Consider the following 16,764-nt stretch of genomic DNA (forward strand, 5'->3'; position numbering starts at 1 on the left):
CTTGAGCATGTACTGGCTCACTTATCTTCATTGATGATACAACTGCTGATGGTAGTAGCAAATGAAGTCTGAAGCATTTGGACACATCCTATCTGCTCAAGTTCAAACAAATGCCTCAAAACTCATTGGCCGGTGGTTCATTTGACAGCAAGACAATGATCCTAAACATACTGCTAAAGCAACAAAACTGTTTTTCAAAGCTACATAACGGTCAATTCTTGTGTGGCCAAGTCAGTCACCCGATCTGAACCCAATTGAGCATGCCTTTTATATGCTGAAGAGAAAACTGAAGTGGACTAGCCCCCAAAACGAGCATAAGCTAAGGATTGCTGCAATGCAGGCCTGACAGAGCATCACCAGAGAAGACACCCAGCAACTGGTGATGTCCATGAATCACAGACTTCAAGCAGTCATTGCATGCAAAGGATATGCAACAAAATACTAAACATGACTACTTTCATTTACATGACATTGCTGTGTCCCAAACATTATGATGCCCTGAAATGGGGGGTACAATGTATAAACACTGCTGTAATTTCTACGTGGTGAATCCAAAATGTATAAAAATGGCCTTTATTAAAATCTGACAATGTGCACTTTAACCACATGTGATTTTTTAAAATATTACAAATCTCAAATTGTGGAGTACAGAGGCAAATAAATAAATGACTGGTCATTGTCCCAAACATTATGGAGGGCACTATACAGGGCTCTCGCTTTTTTTCCCCTGTTGCCAGCCGGGCAACCTTGGCAGCTTTTTAGGTTGCCAAATGACATTTTAGGTAGTCATTTAAGATGGCTTGCATGACGCATGCTCGGACGAAGTGCGTAGTTACCAGTCGGAATTATGCTCAATGAAGCATTCACATATTATTTCTGCTTCAAATAAAGTCACAAACTAACATATTCACCAATCAAGACATGATATATACCACAATGACATGCAGCAAAATTATAATACAGTATCTCAACTCTTTTTACACATTGCAATTAATGCAATTTTTATTATTTCTTTCCACTTCCAAACAAAAATGTGGTTGGATTATTCAGCGTATGATCAACCTGTGTCAATAAATCCTGGACCTTGATAACATATATGCTTAACCATGCACACTACAGATTGATGCATATTTTCTGTGAAGGACCGAAAATTATCATGACATGGCCATAGCATGGGTCGTTATTGCTATTGGTACAGAAACACTCTCGCTTCCCACTTAATTTATCCACCACAAAATATACAGGTTGCAAGGAATTTTCTAAAGGCATTTTATAATAATAGCTGACAAAACTGACTATACCCATCTGACAGGTTAAACATTACACTAACTGACAGATGGCCAAAGGACATAAATGCAGCAAATGTTTGGTAATATATTTAAAGGTGTCAAGACGCCACATTACCAGACATTCAGGTTAGATGTATGTGGCAATAAAGATACCCAGTTTGTAAGCACCATTTAAAAAAGAAAATTGTTGATAAACAGTATGAATCAGTGCAGGATGGATAGGGTGGGGGTGGGGGGGGCGTGAGGGCAATCGGTGTGGATTGGATGGATTGAGGCAGGGGAATTAGTGAGTGTTGGTTGGAGTGGGTAAAATTATGAGGGGAGAGCGTGGGGGATGTCAGTGGGGTTGAATGGGGGGGATCTGTGCAAGATGGATGGGAGGAGCAGTGCAGGATGAAGGGGAGAAGCAGTGCAGGATGGATGGGAAGGGGGGGTCAGTACAGGATGAATTGGGGGACCATTGTAGGATTGATGGGGAGTGGCAGAAGAATCAATGCGAGTTGGCTAGGGAGATCAGTGCAGGATGAATAGGTGGGTGGGGGGGGAGTGGGGAGCACAGGGGATGTCAGTGAGGACAATAGAGGCAGGAATGGGGATCATTGCGGGATGGAGAGGAGGGGTCTCAGGATAAGGGGAGTGGAGGGGGCGTACAAGAGAGAGAGGAAGGGGCAGAGGAGGTGGGAAGGAAGGCCAGCGCTCCTCGGAGAACATCTATCGGGCACAGAAATCGCAACCAAAATATGGAGGGGACCAAGGACAGAATATCTTGGCAGCCACGCACGCACGCGTGCGTGAGGATTCGGAGGCCCCGTGAACGGTAATTTCAGCTCAATCCAGCTCAACTGCCTGTCTCGCCTACAGCCCTGTCTCAATCCAGACAGGGCTGTTGGTTAACCTGGCGGGACAGGCAGAGTGAGCTGGGTTTTGCGCTGCCTGGGGGCACCATGCCGGTCTGACTCCCGACGCCCCTTGCCACCCCCGGGCGTGTGAAGGCTCTCGGGTGGGGACGGGGATTATCCAGTGGTGGTTCGGCAGCGATTGCAGCGCCAGAGACCGGGATCGATCCTGGCTGCGGTGCAGGGCTGCCGAGAGTGTTTTGGCACGTCTCCATCCTCCAATCACCCCCCCCCCCCCCAACTCTATGTCCGCCTCTCTCCTCCAAGGGTCTGTTTTGAAAGTGCAGTTGGCGGAGTGGCAGCAGCTGCCGCTAACAGGCCGGGTGGGGCGGGGTGCGGGAGGAGGAGATGGAGCCGTCGCCACTGCTGCCTGTCTTTAGCTCTGACCCTCCGTCCTGCCACACTTAGCATCTTTCCCACAACCGTCGCCGACACAAAACGTCACTTTCCTTTTCTCCAGAGATGCTGCCGGACCCGCGGAGTTACTCCAGTTTTTGTGTGTCTAGGGTATAAACCAAGTTGCCAAGCCGGGCAAAATGACTCGCCCTTTAGGTTGCCTGGTGGCACTTTGAGTGGTCATTGGCACCCGGTAATGTTGAATGTAATTACGTTCATCCTAATGTATCATTCATTGTATGTTTTAAAGCTGTTCCCCAGCGTCACAATTCTATGTTTAAAAGTGCTGTTATTTAAATTTAAAGGAATTATCTTTTCTTGTATCGAAAGATTTGCAAAGAAGGTTTTAAGACTCCAATTTCTTGTAAAAGTTTCAAAGCTCTTTGAATACGATGAAATCCAATATATTAATATTGAACATGGAAACCATGCTGTGCACCATAAAATCTTACAAAGTGCAGTGGCCTTCATTGACATCACTGCTGTTTGTTCTCGGGGATCTTTAAAATGCTTTGAATCGTTGGACCAGCTGAAAAAGAAAGTTTTTATCTCACCTGAGGGACAGTGTCTTTGACAATTGTCTTTGACAATGCTGTGTACTTTGGACGCAGAAGTGCTAGCCTATATTTAATTGCTTTAAGTCTTGGAGTAGGTTTTGGTCTATACCAGTCAAGTTAAATATATACTGATATAATATTGTACATCCGGATACAGAAGAGTTCAGATAATTTTTCCTCTTGGAGGCTAATTCTGTCTCTTGGCCATGCATTTCTTGTAACATGCATTTAAAAAAAATCAATGGTAAATACATTGGTAAATTTAGCAATGCTTATGCACATACACAAATCAATATCCCAATATCTTGCATCATTTACATGTGATAAAATAGAAAAGGGAGAGGGATGTTAGTGGACTTCAACTTTATACCACAAATGCAATTAATCTTGTAGTAAGTAGTTCTATAATGATAGTAGAAATATAGCAAAATAAAGGTATAACTTATTTCTCTTTTTCTTTCAGATACAGAGCCTGATGATTCTGCATCATTTTACAACTTTAATGATTGCAACCAATCGTCAAATATAATTCAACCAATAGGTATTCATCACCATGAAGCGCAGACATGTTCCACAATATTTTCATCGCCGCACCCACTGCAGGCTTCGAATGTCCAAGCGTCAAAGTATAGTCTAGTAGGTGCTCCTAAACCATTTGAATGTCCTAGTATTCAAATCACCTCCATCTCTCCCAATTGTCCACAAGGAATAGGACCTAATGAAGAAGTGCATGCAAATGGCACAGATAATGACTATTTGGACAGACCATCCAGGGACCATCTCTACCTTCCTCTTGATCCTTCTTATTACAGGGATTCATCGCTAAGTCCAAGTCCTGCTAGCAGCATTTCTTCCAGGAGTTGGTTTTCAGATGCTTCATCTTGTGAATCTTTCTCTCACGTATATGATGATGTAGACGCTGAGTTGAATGAAGCTGCTGCTCGATTTACACTTGGTTCTTCTCCTAGTGGATCACCTAGATGTTGTCCAACAGATGAGTCGTGGCATCCAAATTATGCTTATGTAAATTCAGTATCGCCTAGACAATCACCTTGCCATTCACCTAGAGCTAGTGTTACCGATGAAAACTGGCTCAGCCCTCGTCCAACATCAAGACCATCATCCAGACCCACTTCTCCCTGGGGAAAGCGCCGGCATTCAAGTGCAGAGGTCTGCTATGCAGGCTCACTTTCACCCCACCATTCACCCACACCGTCTCCTGGTCACTCTCCAAGAGGAAGTATCACAGAGGATACCTGGCTGAATAACACTCTTCTTCAGGGTGCCTCCAGTCTAAGTCCTGGGCTCATTCCATTTCAGTGTTGCCCTCCAGAGACTGACATACCTTTAAAATCGAGGAAGACCTCCCAGGATCAGGCTGCTACTGTGTCAGGGAAAATAGATTTGACTTCAGATGATCAGGGAAGATTATCACCTTCAGTTGAATCTCCAGTAGATGATCTGTCTGGGACTCTACATCCTTTAAAGAAAGATTTGTTAAGTGAACAGTTTCTTTCTGTTCCCTCACATTTTACTTGGAACAAACCAAAACCTGGTGGCCATACACCAATTTTTCGGTAAGTTCAGTACTTTTTTTTTTATGCATGTTGCCTTCAAGAATTTTTATAAAGCCAAGCCCACCAAATTGGAGCTAAGGATGTTTGCAGTTTGGCATAAGAACGATGATTAATATTTATTTAATTAGAAAATTAAGACAGTAATGAGTGTTTCTGAGTTAGCATGTTCTTTTCCTTTAAAATGGCCAAAAATGAAGTTAAAATAATTATTGCATTAGGAGTCTTGATGTTACGTTCATCTTTTGATTGACCTTAAGATGAATTTCCATGTAAAAAATAATTAAGTGCACCAAGCGAGAGGCGTTTGTAGCAAAACCTGTAATTTGTAATTTTGTTCCTTGAGTGAATAGCTCCTACCATTCTCAGGTCCATAACCTCATTCAGTCTCATGAATTATTTACTCCTGCCAATAATCCCTAAATTTCTTTATATCAGTTTGGTTCCAATAATTTCTCTGTCTCTCAACAAGCCCATTAATACCTACCATATATTGGAGTTTTATGAAACTTTGGTAGTTCGCAAAGGGCCCCAGGCTGCAGGGGGACCTGGATTAGTGCTGGAAAGTGGGTGAATTGTTAAGAGTTGGTAAACCATATGAGAAGAGTTTCATAAATAAAGGCTTGGAATGTAAGTGCAGGGGAGTGGGGATGAACTGTTTAAACCAAAAAGTAGGGTAGCAACTGGTAGCTTGGCTACATTTAGAATGAGATTGTGCTGCTTGTTTCAAATAAGCTTTGTTTTGGAGGATACATACAGGATTGCAACTGATTTAGATGGGGTTGTGGAGGGAAGCTGTTCTATTAGCAAATGATTCAAGTTTTAATATTTTGGTCAATAGGTATAAGATGTGAAGAAAAAAACATTTTAGTAAACAGAGAGTGGTGAATCTCTGGAATTCTCTGCCGCAGAAGGTAGTTGAGGTCAGTTCATTGGCTATATTTAAGAGGGAGTTAGATATGGCCCTTGTGGCTAAAGGGATCAGGGGGTATGGAGAGAAGGCAGGAACAGGATACTGAGTTGGATGATCAGCCATGATCATATTGAATGGCGGTGCAGGCTCGAAGGGCCGAATGGCCTACTCCTGCACCTATTTTCTATGTTTCTAGTACTCCAAGTAGATAAGGGTTTGGAAAGCAATTACTCTAAAGTTGATGGAAAGTGAAGAGGGGCTTTGAAAGCCAAAGATGCTTGAGAGAGGACATTTTTTTGAGGGCTTTAGGAGAAGTGTTGGGGAATGGGACTGATGGGATTAGCCTCAATGGGTTGAATGACTTCCTTTGTTACGGTTATACGTTTCTTTGATTCCGTTATCTCCATCCCAGAGCTGAAAATTTCAAAACTCGTATTAACAGATTTTTGTTAAAGTTTGCCACTAACCATGTACTGAATGAAGTATTAAAAGTTTGTATGGCTTCAACCCCCCCCCCCCCCTTCCGATTTTGAATAGTTTTAGGAGCATGCTAGCACAGAATAATGTGTTCCTTGAGTGAATGGATGGGATCATTACGATGAATATTAAATTAGGCATATCTACACATTTAAAAGAAAACTGAGGCAGTACAAATGATGGAAAACCAAAGTTAGCATTTATTAACTTTGTGTATCCAGAATGTGCTCCAAGATCATTATTGACATGAAAGCAACGTATCATCTCTACAGGACCAATCCCTTGGAAAAATGCAACAATGAAATAGCGATCGTGCTTTTTCAATCGATCCTATCCTGGCCAATGTGCCAGAATTCTCGAACCCTCCCTGCAGCTATCTGCAGTTGACTTGCAATCTGAAATGTGTGAGGTTGCTGTTTTAGCCAATCTCTTGTTGTATCAGAGCAAGTCCCTTGTCCCTTTGCATTGAGTTGAAATTTCAGAATAAGTGATCAATTCCTCCACCTGTAATTGGATTCGTAATCTTATTCAGAACAGTGACTTGGTGCTTTAAGGGAAAAATTGCCTTTAAAGACTTGTTTCATGTGTTTTAATAGCAATATAAATTTTGCAATGTTGTGGGGTTGCAGAGTTATTTTTCATTTCACAATTCCATCCTTTATCAACCTTAACTTTCCTGCACTCCATACCTTGCTCCCATTCTCTTCCACCATCAATTTCAATTTATTTTGTTTTTCACCTCTGCATTTATTACTTATTTCCCTGTCCACTTAATTCCTTGCATCTTTATGAAATGCTGCTAGATCTTGTTTAATTTAGTTCTTTATTCGAATGTGACCATTTAAACTATCACCTGATTTCTGATTCAATATTTAAATTATAGCATTCTATTAAAAATTTAATGGACCAATATTGAATAGAATGCTATAATTCAAATATTGAATCAGAACAATGTCCATATAGTTTTGTATCTTGCCCAAGTGATCATTATTAGAGAAGAAAAATCAATTAAGGTTTTCTTCTGAAGTTAACAGTACCCAAGGGAAACAATCTCAAATGGAAGAACTCCAGTTGCCCCAAGAATCTCCATGGTATAAATGCCAGAATTTGTTTGTTAACCCCTCTCCATCTCCCTGTATTGTTTGCAACAAAACTGATTCCTGATGAAGTTAGGACAGACTTGCAGTGTTGGCAACTGACTCGCTCATCCATACTCTCAGTCTGAAGTTACATTTGTATATTATATTTGCATCATAGCCTTGTTCCATTCCTAATCACTATATAATATTTGCTATATATTTCTTTTGGCATTACAGCTGCAAAATGCACCATATATTTGGTGGAAATAACTAGATTCCCCATGAGTCAAAACTAGAAATTCAAACCAATTCAAAAAATAAAGTATAATTGATTCAAGGTTTAATATGTGTTGTAACTGTTGATTCTGATACTGGTAAGCATGTTCAGACAGTGCAACGACCAAAATAGATTTCTCCTGAGATTACAAACAGAAGTTACTTTGAAGTGTTGTTTGAAGCAGGTGTTATAAAAGAAAAGTACAGCTCAAACCTCTATATTCACTCCCCAAATAACATTTCCTCTTGAGCTAGACTTGCAAAGACCCGAAAGTCTGATTCAAACACTGGCTTCAGTGTATTCATTGACTTAATCACCAAGAAACCTTGAGACTAAATATACCAGGCTTGTTACAGTTTTAGTCCCTTGGTACTTTTCAATTTTGCTACTTGCTGAAATCTTTCAAGGGAATCTTGGCCTGTATTTTCAAAATAATCAGAAGATCGGCAACTAAAACAAACATGTGAAGGTTAAATAATTTACATCAGAAATTATATTTGCAGAACTAGATACTTGGAAACAAAATGCTGAAGGGGCAGATTCTGAGGGAAGGTTAAGTTATAATTTAAGATGTTTTAATGTTTTAGAATTACTTTGTTAATTAATCACGAGTGTTTCTGATTCTATAAGTATGCAAAACAATTACTCTGCTTGTTACCTGTACGAAACCTTCTCAATAAACCTGGACTAAATACCCTGGCAACTAGAATTATAGATTACTAAAGCAAGTAATTATAAGAATCAAATTTAATTTATGAACCAAAAATTGTTTTTATAAATCACTCCAGGCTGCCTGCTTCCCCATTTGCTTGTGGAACACATGATTACCTATGTGTTTCAATCTAATTATGTTGAAAGAACAGCCTTTGTATAGATTGGTGGAGTATCAGATTGAAATAGTAGAATTATTGTTACAGTTTTGAATTATTGCCAATGCAGTCGCAAATTAGTGTTCTATTTTGAAAACAACAATTCCAAACAAGGTAAATGGGAATAAATGTAATTTGCTCTGCAATTCCTAACTTTTAAATAACAGGTTATAAGTTTTAAATAACAGGTTATCAGTTCACATCTGTAGAAACAAAGAACTGCAGATGCTGGTTAATGCATAAAAGGACATGAAGTGCCGGAGTAAGTGAGCAGGTGAGGCAGCATCTGTGGGGAACATGGATGAGGCAGCATCTGTGGGGAACATGGATAGGTGAAGTTTTGGGGTCGATACCCTTCTTCAGACCCTGATTTGTCCAGTATGAAGAAGGGTCTCAACCTGAAACATTTATCTATGTTCTCCAGAGATGCTGCCCGACTTGCTGAGTTACTCCAGCATATTGTGTCCTTTTGTGTCTAAATCACATTCGTTCTTAAATCCATTATAAAGTAAGATGGACAAACATTGATGTCTGGATATCGTTAAGTGTTTCACAGTCAATTAAAATACTTGTGTTTAATCACTATCCTGGTACCTCATTTAGTGTGCAGGATGCATTCCCAGGAACAAGTGATGTTGTAGGTACCATGGGCGGCTCTCAGCTCTGGTCACCTATTCAAACTCTTTGGTGTGATTAGTGAAATGCTTGTACTCCAGGTGGTCTGTCAACATATAGAGCAGATGCTGCCAATTCCCGGCAATGGACCACACTCAACTTACTGGCCAGGCTGCAGCTCTGAACACCACAAATAAGTGCTGACTAGATACATTGCTTGCCTGCCTTATCCCAATACCAATGCTCACATATAGCATCTCCACACTGAGCAGTACTGCGGAAGCCATGGATTTGCACCGTGTTCCTAGCAGGCCACTTCCTGGTGCAGCGGCATGTAGCCTGGGTAGATGCCTTTTTTCTAAGTGGAGGGATGTACATACTTGAGTGTTTGGGGGGCCAAGGACATTATAATGAATCAACATTTTGCAGGATAACACTGAGTATGTAATGTAATTTGCTTTGCAATTCATAACTTTTAATTAACAGGCAATTATCAGTTTACTTCTGTAGAAACACAGAACTGCAGATGCTGGTTAATACATCAAAGGAGTCAATGTGCTGAAGTAACTCAGCAGATTAGCAGCACCTCTGGAGAATATGGTTCATTAAAGTTTTCATCAGATCCTGACCTCTAAATTCTGAGTATGTACATGTCTATCGTAATTTAGGAACATTTCTGTTAACTCCTAAGTATCTCTTCATATGAACTCTGACACCTCTACCTCTGCATCTCGTCAACTTTACCCATCATTCTAACATCTATAAATCTACTGAGCTGTTGGTTTCTACGTTTCCTTTAATGATCAATTCATCCATGATACAGTCTCCATCCTACCTCTACAATACTAGCCATGCCTATTTCTGACTGCTCTGACCTTGCTATCACTTCCCCGATTACCATTTTTATGGTAATGATTATCCTTTATTCAGGTTTTATTGCTGGGTCAGTCTTATTGTCACCCCTGAACTCTGGATCTAGCCAGTCACTTTCTTTCTTCTTTTTGAAGAAATCTCTTAAAACGTAATTTGGTGTTGGTCATATTTACACATGAAATGCTTTGACAAAGGTGATAAATAACTCTTATGATTTGGAAATTACTTGCACTTTATATTCATTTTCAAAGTATCTGAAGTGAATTGGATTAGTAATCCCCATAATTTGTGTAACTTCAACAGTAATTTGAAACAACCTGCAGTGTGGGATGCTTCTGGTACAGAAATGCATTGTTGAAGCTGAGGATATCAAATAAGATCAAGATCAATAGTTTTTAAACTGAATAGAATCTATCCTGTAAACTATATATACAAAACGATGTTCCCATATCTGAACTCTTGTTTAATGTTGTGTAGATGCTATTTTAAAAAAGGAAACGTGCCAAAATAGTTTGCTAATGTAGCAGTGGGGAATGGTCCATGCCTATTAAAACCCAAAAGGTCCTGTGTTAAAAGCTTTGTAATGATTTTCTTTAGTAGCGGCTCTTGAGAATACATAGAAGCAATTATGGAGTTATAAATAATGAAAAAAGTCATATCAATGAGATAAAAAATGTAATCTTAATGAAAGTAGAAAATTTGTCAGCTACTGCTTTATTGAAAGTAAATTTTGTAATATAAATATTATAATTCATTTCAGATACGTTTCACTAATTTTCACTAGCATTGTGATCCAACATAAGTAAATACTGCAGAGAAATAGAGTGAATGTTATTTATATGAAAAAAAACTGCTCTCTCCCTAGCAATGAAAACTTAGCCTACAAAATGCCAATTATGACAGAATAGAAGCCTCAACGATTTAAAACAAATATATATCTATATATATATCTATATATATATATCAGAGGTGGTAATTTGGGCATTAAACAACTGGGATAGTTTACCGATAGGGTGAATCAGGTGGGTCGGATACTATTACTGATCTAAGTTGTAAATCTATTTGTATGAAACAAATGGGTGGGAAATTACATTAGGATGCTGCCGCCAAAGTTAAGATAAAGTGAAGGCTAGTTAATTAAATTAGTCTTAAGCTCCATTACAGCCGCTATGATGCAAATAGTTTGAGTAAACTTTAACGCAGCTTTAACATCCCATAAATGAATATCCATAAGTATTAGACTAAGTGGGACCCGTTGGGTCCCATGTTCATATGGGAGGGCTGGTCCCCCAACGCAATATTCCACCTCTCCACCATATTGATGGCCAGTCCGGGGGGGGGGGGGGGGGGGGGGGGCTGCTTTTCTGAACCGCTATTATGGGTGTTGTGGGCTGAAGGGACTGGGGGGAAGGAGGGGACCCAGCACCAACAGCCATTTGCCGTGCAGCATTTCAAAGCAGTTACCACCACCAACAACCATTTGCAGTGCAGCATTGCAAAGCAGTTACGACCACCAACACCCACTTGCAGTGCAGCATTTCAAAGCAGTTACCACCACCAACAACCATTTGCAGTGCAGCATTTCAAAGCAGTCACCACCACCAACAACCATTTGCAGTGCAGCATTTCAAAGCAACCACATTCTCATTTTCAAACCACATTAAGGGCACTCACAGTTGAGTAGACATGTGTTCAGTGTTATTCACAGCTCGGAGACGTGACCCTCTCGCTTCCTCCATCTTGCAGAGACTGAGTGAGGCACAACACTTCCGGATTTTATAGTCCCCCTCCCACCAGCAGGGGCAGCAGAGAGAATGTCAACATTTTTAAAACATTGCTAACTCTTCTTTTTCATCGATGGGAAAGTAGTCATGTTTAGTATTTTGTTGCATATCCTTTGCATGCAATGACTGCTTGAAGTCTGATTCGTGGACCGAATCACCAGTAGCTGGGTGTCTTCTCTGGTGATGCTCTGCCAGGCCTGTATTGCAGCCATCTATAGCTTATGCTTATTTTGGGGGCTAGTCCCCTTCAGTTTTCTCCTCAACATATAAAAGGCATGCTCAATTGGATTCAGATTGGGTGATTAACTTGGCCACTCAAGAATTGACCATTTTGTATATGTGAAAAACTCCTTTGTTGCTTTAGCAGTATGTTTGGGATCATTGGCTTGCTGTAGAATGAACCGCCGCCCAATGGGTTTTGAGGCATTTGTTTCAACTTGAGCAGATAGGGTGTGTTTATACACTTCAGAATTCATTATGCTACTGCCATCTGCAATTGTATCATCAATGAAGGTAAGTGAGACAGTACCTTCAGCAGCCATACATGCCCAGGCCATAACAACCCCACCACCGTGTTTCACAGATGAGGTGGTATGCTTTGGATCTTGGGCAGTTCCTTCTCTCCTCCATACTTTGCTCTTGCCATCACTCTGATACGTTAATCTTCGTCTCATCTGTCCACAAGATCTTTTTCCAGAAATGTGGTTGCTCTTTTAAGTACTTCTTGGCAGGCTGTAACCTGGCCATCCTATTTTTGCGGCTAACCAGCGGTTTGCATCTTGCAGTGTAGCCTCTTTCTGTTCATGAAGTCTTCTGTGGACAGTGGACATTGACAAATCCACACTTATCTCCTGAAAAGTGTTCTGATCTGTGGGGCAGGTGTTTGGGGATTTTTCTTTAGTATAGAGAGAATTCTTCTGAAATCAGCTGTGGACTTCTTCCTTGGCTTGCCAGTCCCTTTGCGATTAGTAAGCTCACCAATGCTCTCTTTCTTCTTAATGATGTTCCAAACAGTTGATTTTGGTACGCCTAAGGTTTGGCTGATGTCTCTAACAGTTTTATTCTTGTTTCTCAGTCTCAATGGCTTCTTTGACTTTCATTGGCTCTTTGGTCCTCATGTTGATAAACAGCAATAAAAGTTTCCAAAGGTGATGGAAAGACTGGAGGAAAGACTAGGTGCTGAGAGCTCTCTTATAGCTGCATTAAGGAGGCAATTACAAACACCTGTGTAGCCATGTGTCCCAACCATTTATGGTGGGGGCGGGGGGTGGGGAAACTTTTAAAATCTTTCCCCCACATGGAGAACCCGACCTTTTCTCTGTCGGGTCTCCGTTGTTGTTGGGGCCTAGCACCGTGGAGCGGCCTCCAACCGGAACGACCTGGGACTCCAGTCGCGGAGCCTGCGAACTTACTTACCATCGCGGGGCTGGCCGAGTTCGGAGCAGGAGGAGCTGTGGTGGCGTGCTGCTGCGGCCCGACCCCAGAGATTCGGTGGCTCCAACCACAGGTCTGGTGGACAGTAACACCGGGAGCCCGCGGGTCTCTGCTGGGAGACCGCTTTTCGGGGCTTCCGCAACGGCGACTTCTCCCGCCCGAGTTGCGGGGTTGAAAATTACCTGGAGCGGGGCCTTACATCATTGCCCGGCGCGGCTTTAACGGCCGTGGGACTTGCTAGCGCCGGCCGGGGGGCTCCAACACCAAGACCCGGAGCGTGGCCTTGCATCACCCGGCGCGGCTTTAATGGCCGCGGGACACTTACCATTGCCTGCCGGGGGCTTTGACTCTGACATCGGGAGGAGAATGAGGAGTGCAGGGGAGAGATAAGATTTTGCCTTCCATCACAGTGAAGAGGAGATTCACTGTGATGGATGTCTGTGTAAATTGTGTTGTGTCTTGGTTCTTCTTGTGTGTATGACTGCAGAAACCAAATTCCGTTTGAACCTCAATGAGGTTCAAATGACAACAAATAAATTGTATTGTATTTATGGTGCCCTGAAATGGGGGGACTATGTATCACTATGTATAAACACTGCTGTAAATTCTACGTGGTGAAACCAAAATGTATAAAAAATGGCCTTTATTTGACAATGTGCACTTTAACCACATTATTATTATAGAGATTTTTTTTTCTCTATTATATATCTCAAATTGTGGAATGGAGAGGCAAATAAATAAATGATGGGTCTTTGTCCTAAACATTATGGAGGGCACTGTAGAAAATTGCCCGGGTATATCGTGACCACAAAACAAGATAAATCCAAACTTACCATTGGATTTCCATCCAATTTGTTTGCTTTCAGCAAATTAATGGAAGGCTCTCTTGACAGTGCTGTCAAACATCATTTAACTTGCTTATAACTAATTCATTTTTTTGGGGGGAGGAGGTTGGTGAGATCACTTGGCTGTAGCCTTGGTCCAAATATGGCCCAAAGTAATGAATTAAATGGCGAGCTGAGAAAGTGGTCCTTGACATTTAAGTCATAATGCACTAAGGAAGAAACAATTCACTGAAATATACCTTGCACAAGACAAATGATTGAACTTATTGGAGAAGAGATAGAGGTAGTTAGCAGGTAAAGGTGTGGTGTTTCGGGATGTTGAGGACCACAGACAGAGGTTTCATTTTTACCAATGTGTAAAGGAAATCCCTGCTTATTTAGCAGTAGTTTTGTTTTAGAGATACAGAGTGGAAACATGCCCTTCGGCCCACTGAGTCCGCATCGACCAACGATTCCTGCATATTAACACTATCACACACGTGCACACACACATGCCAATTAACCTATAAACTTGTACATCTTTGGAGTGTGGAAGCCGAAGGGACCTAATGTTGAGGCTCTAAGGCGCTGGTAAGGCCGCATTTGGACAATTTTGCAATTTTGGGTACCATATCTGAGGAAGGATGTGCTGGCTCTGGAGAGGGCCCAGATGAGGTTTACAAGAATGATTCCAGGAATGAGTAGATTAACCTATGATGAACGTTTGTCAGCACTGGGCCTGCACTTGCTGGAATTTAGACGAGGGAGGACATCATTGAAATATACAGAATAGTGAAAGGCTTAGATAGATTGTATGTGGAGAGGATGTTTCCACTATACAGTGTGGAAACGGGCCCTTCGATCCAACTTGCCCACACCAGCCAACATGTCCCAGCTACACTAGTCCCACCTGCCTGTGCTTGGTCCATATGCATTCAAACCTGTCCTATCCATGTACCTGTCTAATTGTTTCTTAAACGTTGGGATAATCCCAGCCTCAAGTACCTCCTCTGGCAACTTGTTCCATACACCCGCCACCCTTTGTGTGAAAAAGTTACCTCTCTGATTCTTATTAAATCTCCCTTCACCTTGAACCTATGTCCTCTAGTCCTTGATTCCACTAATATCTTCCTTATCTATTCCTCTCATGATTTTATACATATCTCTAAGTTCACTCCCCATCCTCCTGCGCTCCAAGGAATAGCGAGCGACAACCCAGCCTGCTCAACCTCTCCCTATAGCTCACACCCTCTAATCCTGGCAATATCCTCGTAAATTTTTGCTGAACCCTTTCAAGCTCGACAATATCTTTCCTATAACATGGTGCCCAGAACTGAACACAATATTCTAAATGCGGTCTCACCAACGTCTTATACAACATGACCTCTCAACATTTACACTCAATACTCTGACCGATAAAGGCCAATGTGTCACTAGTGGGGGAGTCTAGGACTAGAGGTCATAGTCTCAGAATTAAAGGACGTTCTTTTTGGAAGGAGATGAGGAGAAATGTATTTAGTTGGAGGGTGGTGAATCTGCAGAATTCTTTGCCAAGAAGGCTGTGGAGGTTGTCTGGATATTTTTAAGGCAGAGATTGATTCTTAATTAGTACAGGTGTCCGAGTTTATGGGGAGAAGGCAGGAGAATAGGGTTATGAGGGAGAGGGCAACCATGATTGAATGGCGGAGTGGACTTGATGGGCCGAATGGCCTAATTCTACTCCTGTTTCTTATGATCTCGGAGAAAACCCAGACGATCACGGGGTAAACGTAAAAACGACAGCACCCGTACTCTGGATACAACCCGGGTCTCTGGTGCTGAAAGGGCTGCAAGGCTGCACCACCGTGTTGCCCAAACTGGACAAGCAATATAACAAGTTAAAGTGAACTTGGTGTTATGAGAAAAAGCTGAGTTAATACCCGACTTCTAGTCCAGGAAGCTTTTGCTCAGTAATTTCCTTAACCTGCAACTTTTATTATTAAAAATTGTAACAATTGTCAGATCAGTTGGAAGGGCATGGATTAACTGGATAATCTAGTATATTGGTATTCAACATATGATCAGTTCTGCTCATTGTATTAATTTTTAATAGTGTACATGCCAATTTAATTTCATGTATCTTGATCCTTGTTTTGTAGCATTTAGTTTAATACAAAATTAAAGTATGAAGTTGCTGAGCAGCAAATTTACTAATTTTAACATACATCACATTAAGCAGACCATTTCCTTTAGCTCAAACTACAAGAAGGCATATGGCATGCTTGCAATCATCGGTCGGGGCATTAATTATAAGAGTCGGGAAGTCATGTTATAGTTTTATAGGACTTTGTTTAAGGCTGTATTTGGAGTATTTTGTACAGTCCTGGTTTCCCCAATATAAGAAGCATTTATGAAGCAGTTAGACGGGCACATGAATGCGACTGGTTTGGAGGGATATGGACCAAATGCTGGCAGGTGGGACTAGTGTAGCTGGGACGAAGGACCTGTTTCCACACTGTATCATTCTGATTACGAATAAAATGGAGGCATCAAAGAGGATGCAGAAGATTTTAACTAGAATGCTGCCTGCATTAGAATGCAGCATTCCAGTAAACCTCTTCTGCATCGTCTTCCATATACATGGATAAACTTGGATTGTTTTCTCCGAAATGTTGGAGGGAAGATTTGATAGAATTGAGAGCCATTTATTTTGTAGACAGTCGGAACCCTTCTCGAAGGGTGGAAATGTCAAAGACCAGAGGGCATAAATTTTAATCTGAGAAGGAAATAGTTTAAAAGAGCTGTGCGGGGCAGGTTTTTAAAACATTTGGGTGCGTGGAACACGCTGCAAGTGGCAGTGATGGAGGCAGATATGATAGCCTTTTAAATATGCGCATGGATGTGCAGGGAAGGGAGAGATATGGATCA

General features: G+C 41.5%; 1 protein-coding gene across 2 annotated transcripts in view; it reads left to right on the forward strand.

The window, feature by feature from the left end:
* Nucleotides 1-16,764, forward strand: part of nfatc3a (nuclear factor of activated T cells 3a) — a 118,265-nt gene that overhangs the window by 24,889 nt on the left and 76,612 nt on the right. For both annotated transcript variants that reach the window (XM_055648456.1, XM_055648457.1), the window contains exon 2: nt 3,602-4,715. In XM_055648456.1, coding sequence (XP_055504431.1) covers nt 3,602-4,715 — 1,114 coding nt within the window. The remainder of the gene's footprint in view (nt 1-3,601; nt 4,716-16,764) is intronic.

The sequence above is a fragment of the Leucoraja erinacea genome, chromosome 17 (genome assembly GCF_028641065.1).
Source record: "Leucoraja erinacea ecotype New England chromosome 17, Leri_hhj_1, whole genome shotgun sequence".
NCBI lineage: Eukaryota > Metazoa > Chordata > Chondrichthyes > Rajiformes > Rajidae > Leucoraja > Leucoraja erinaceus.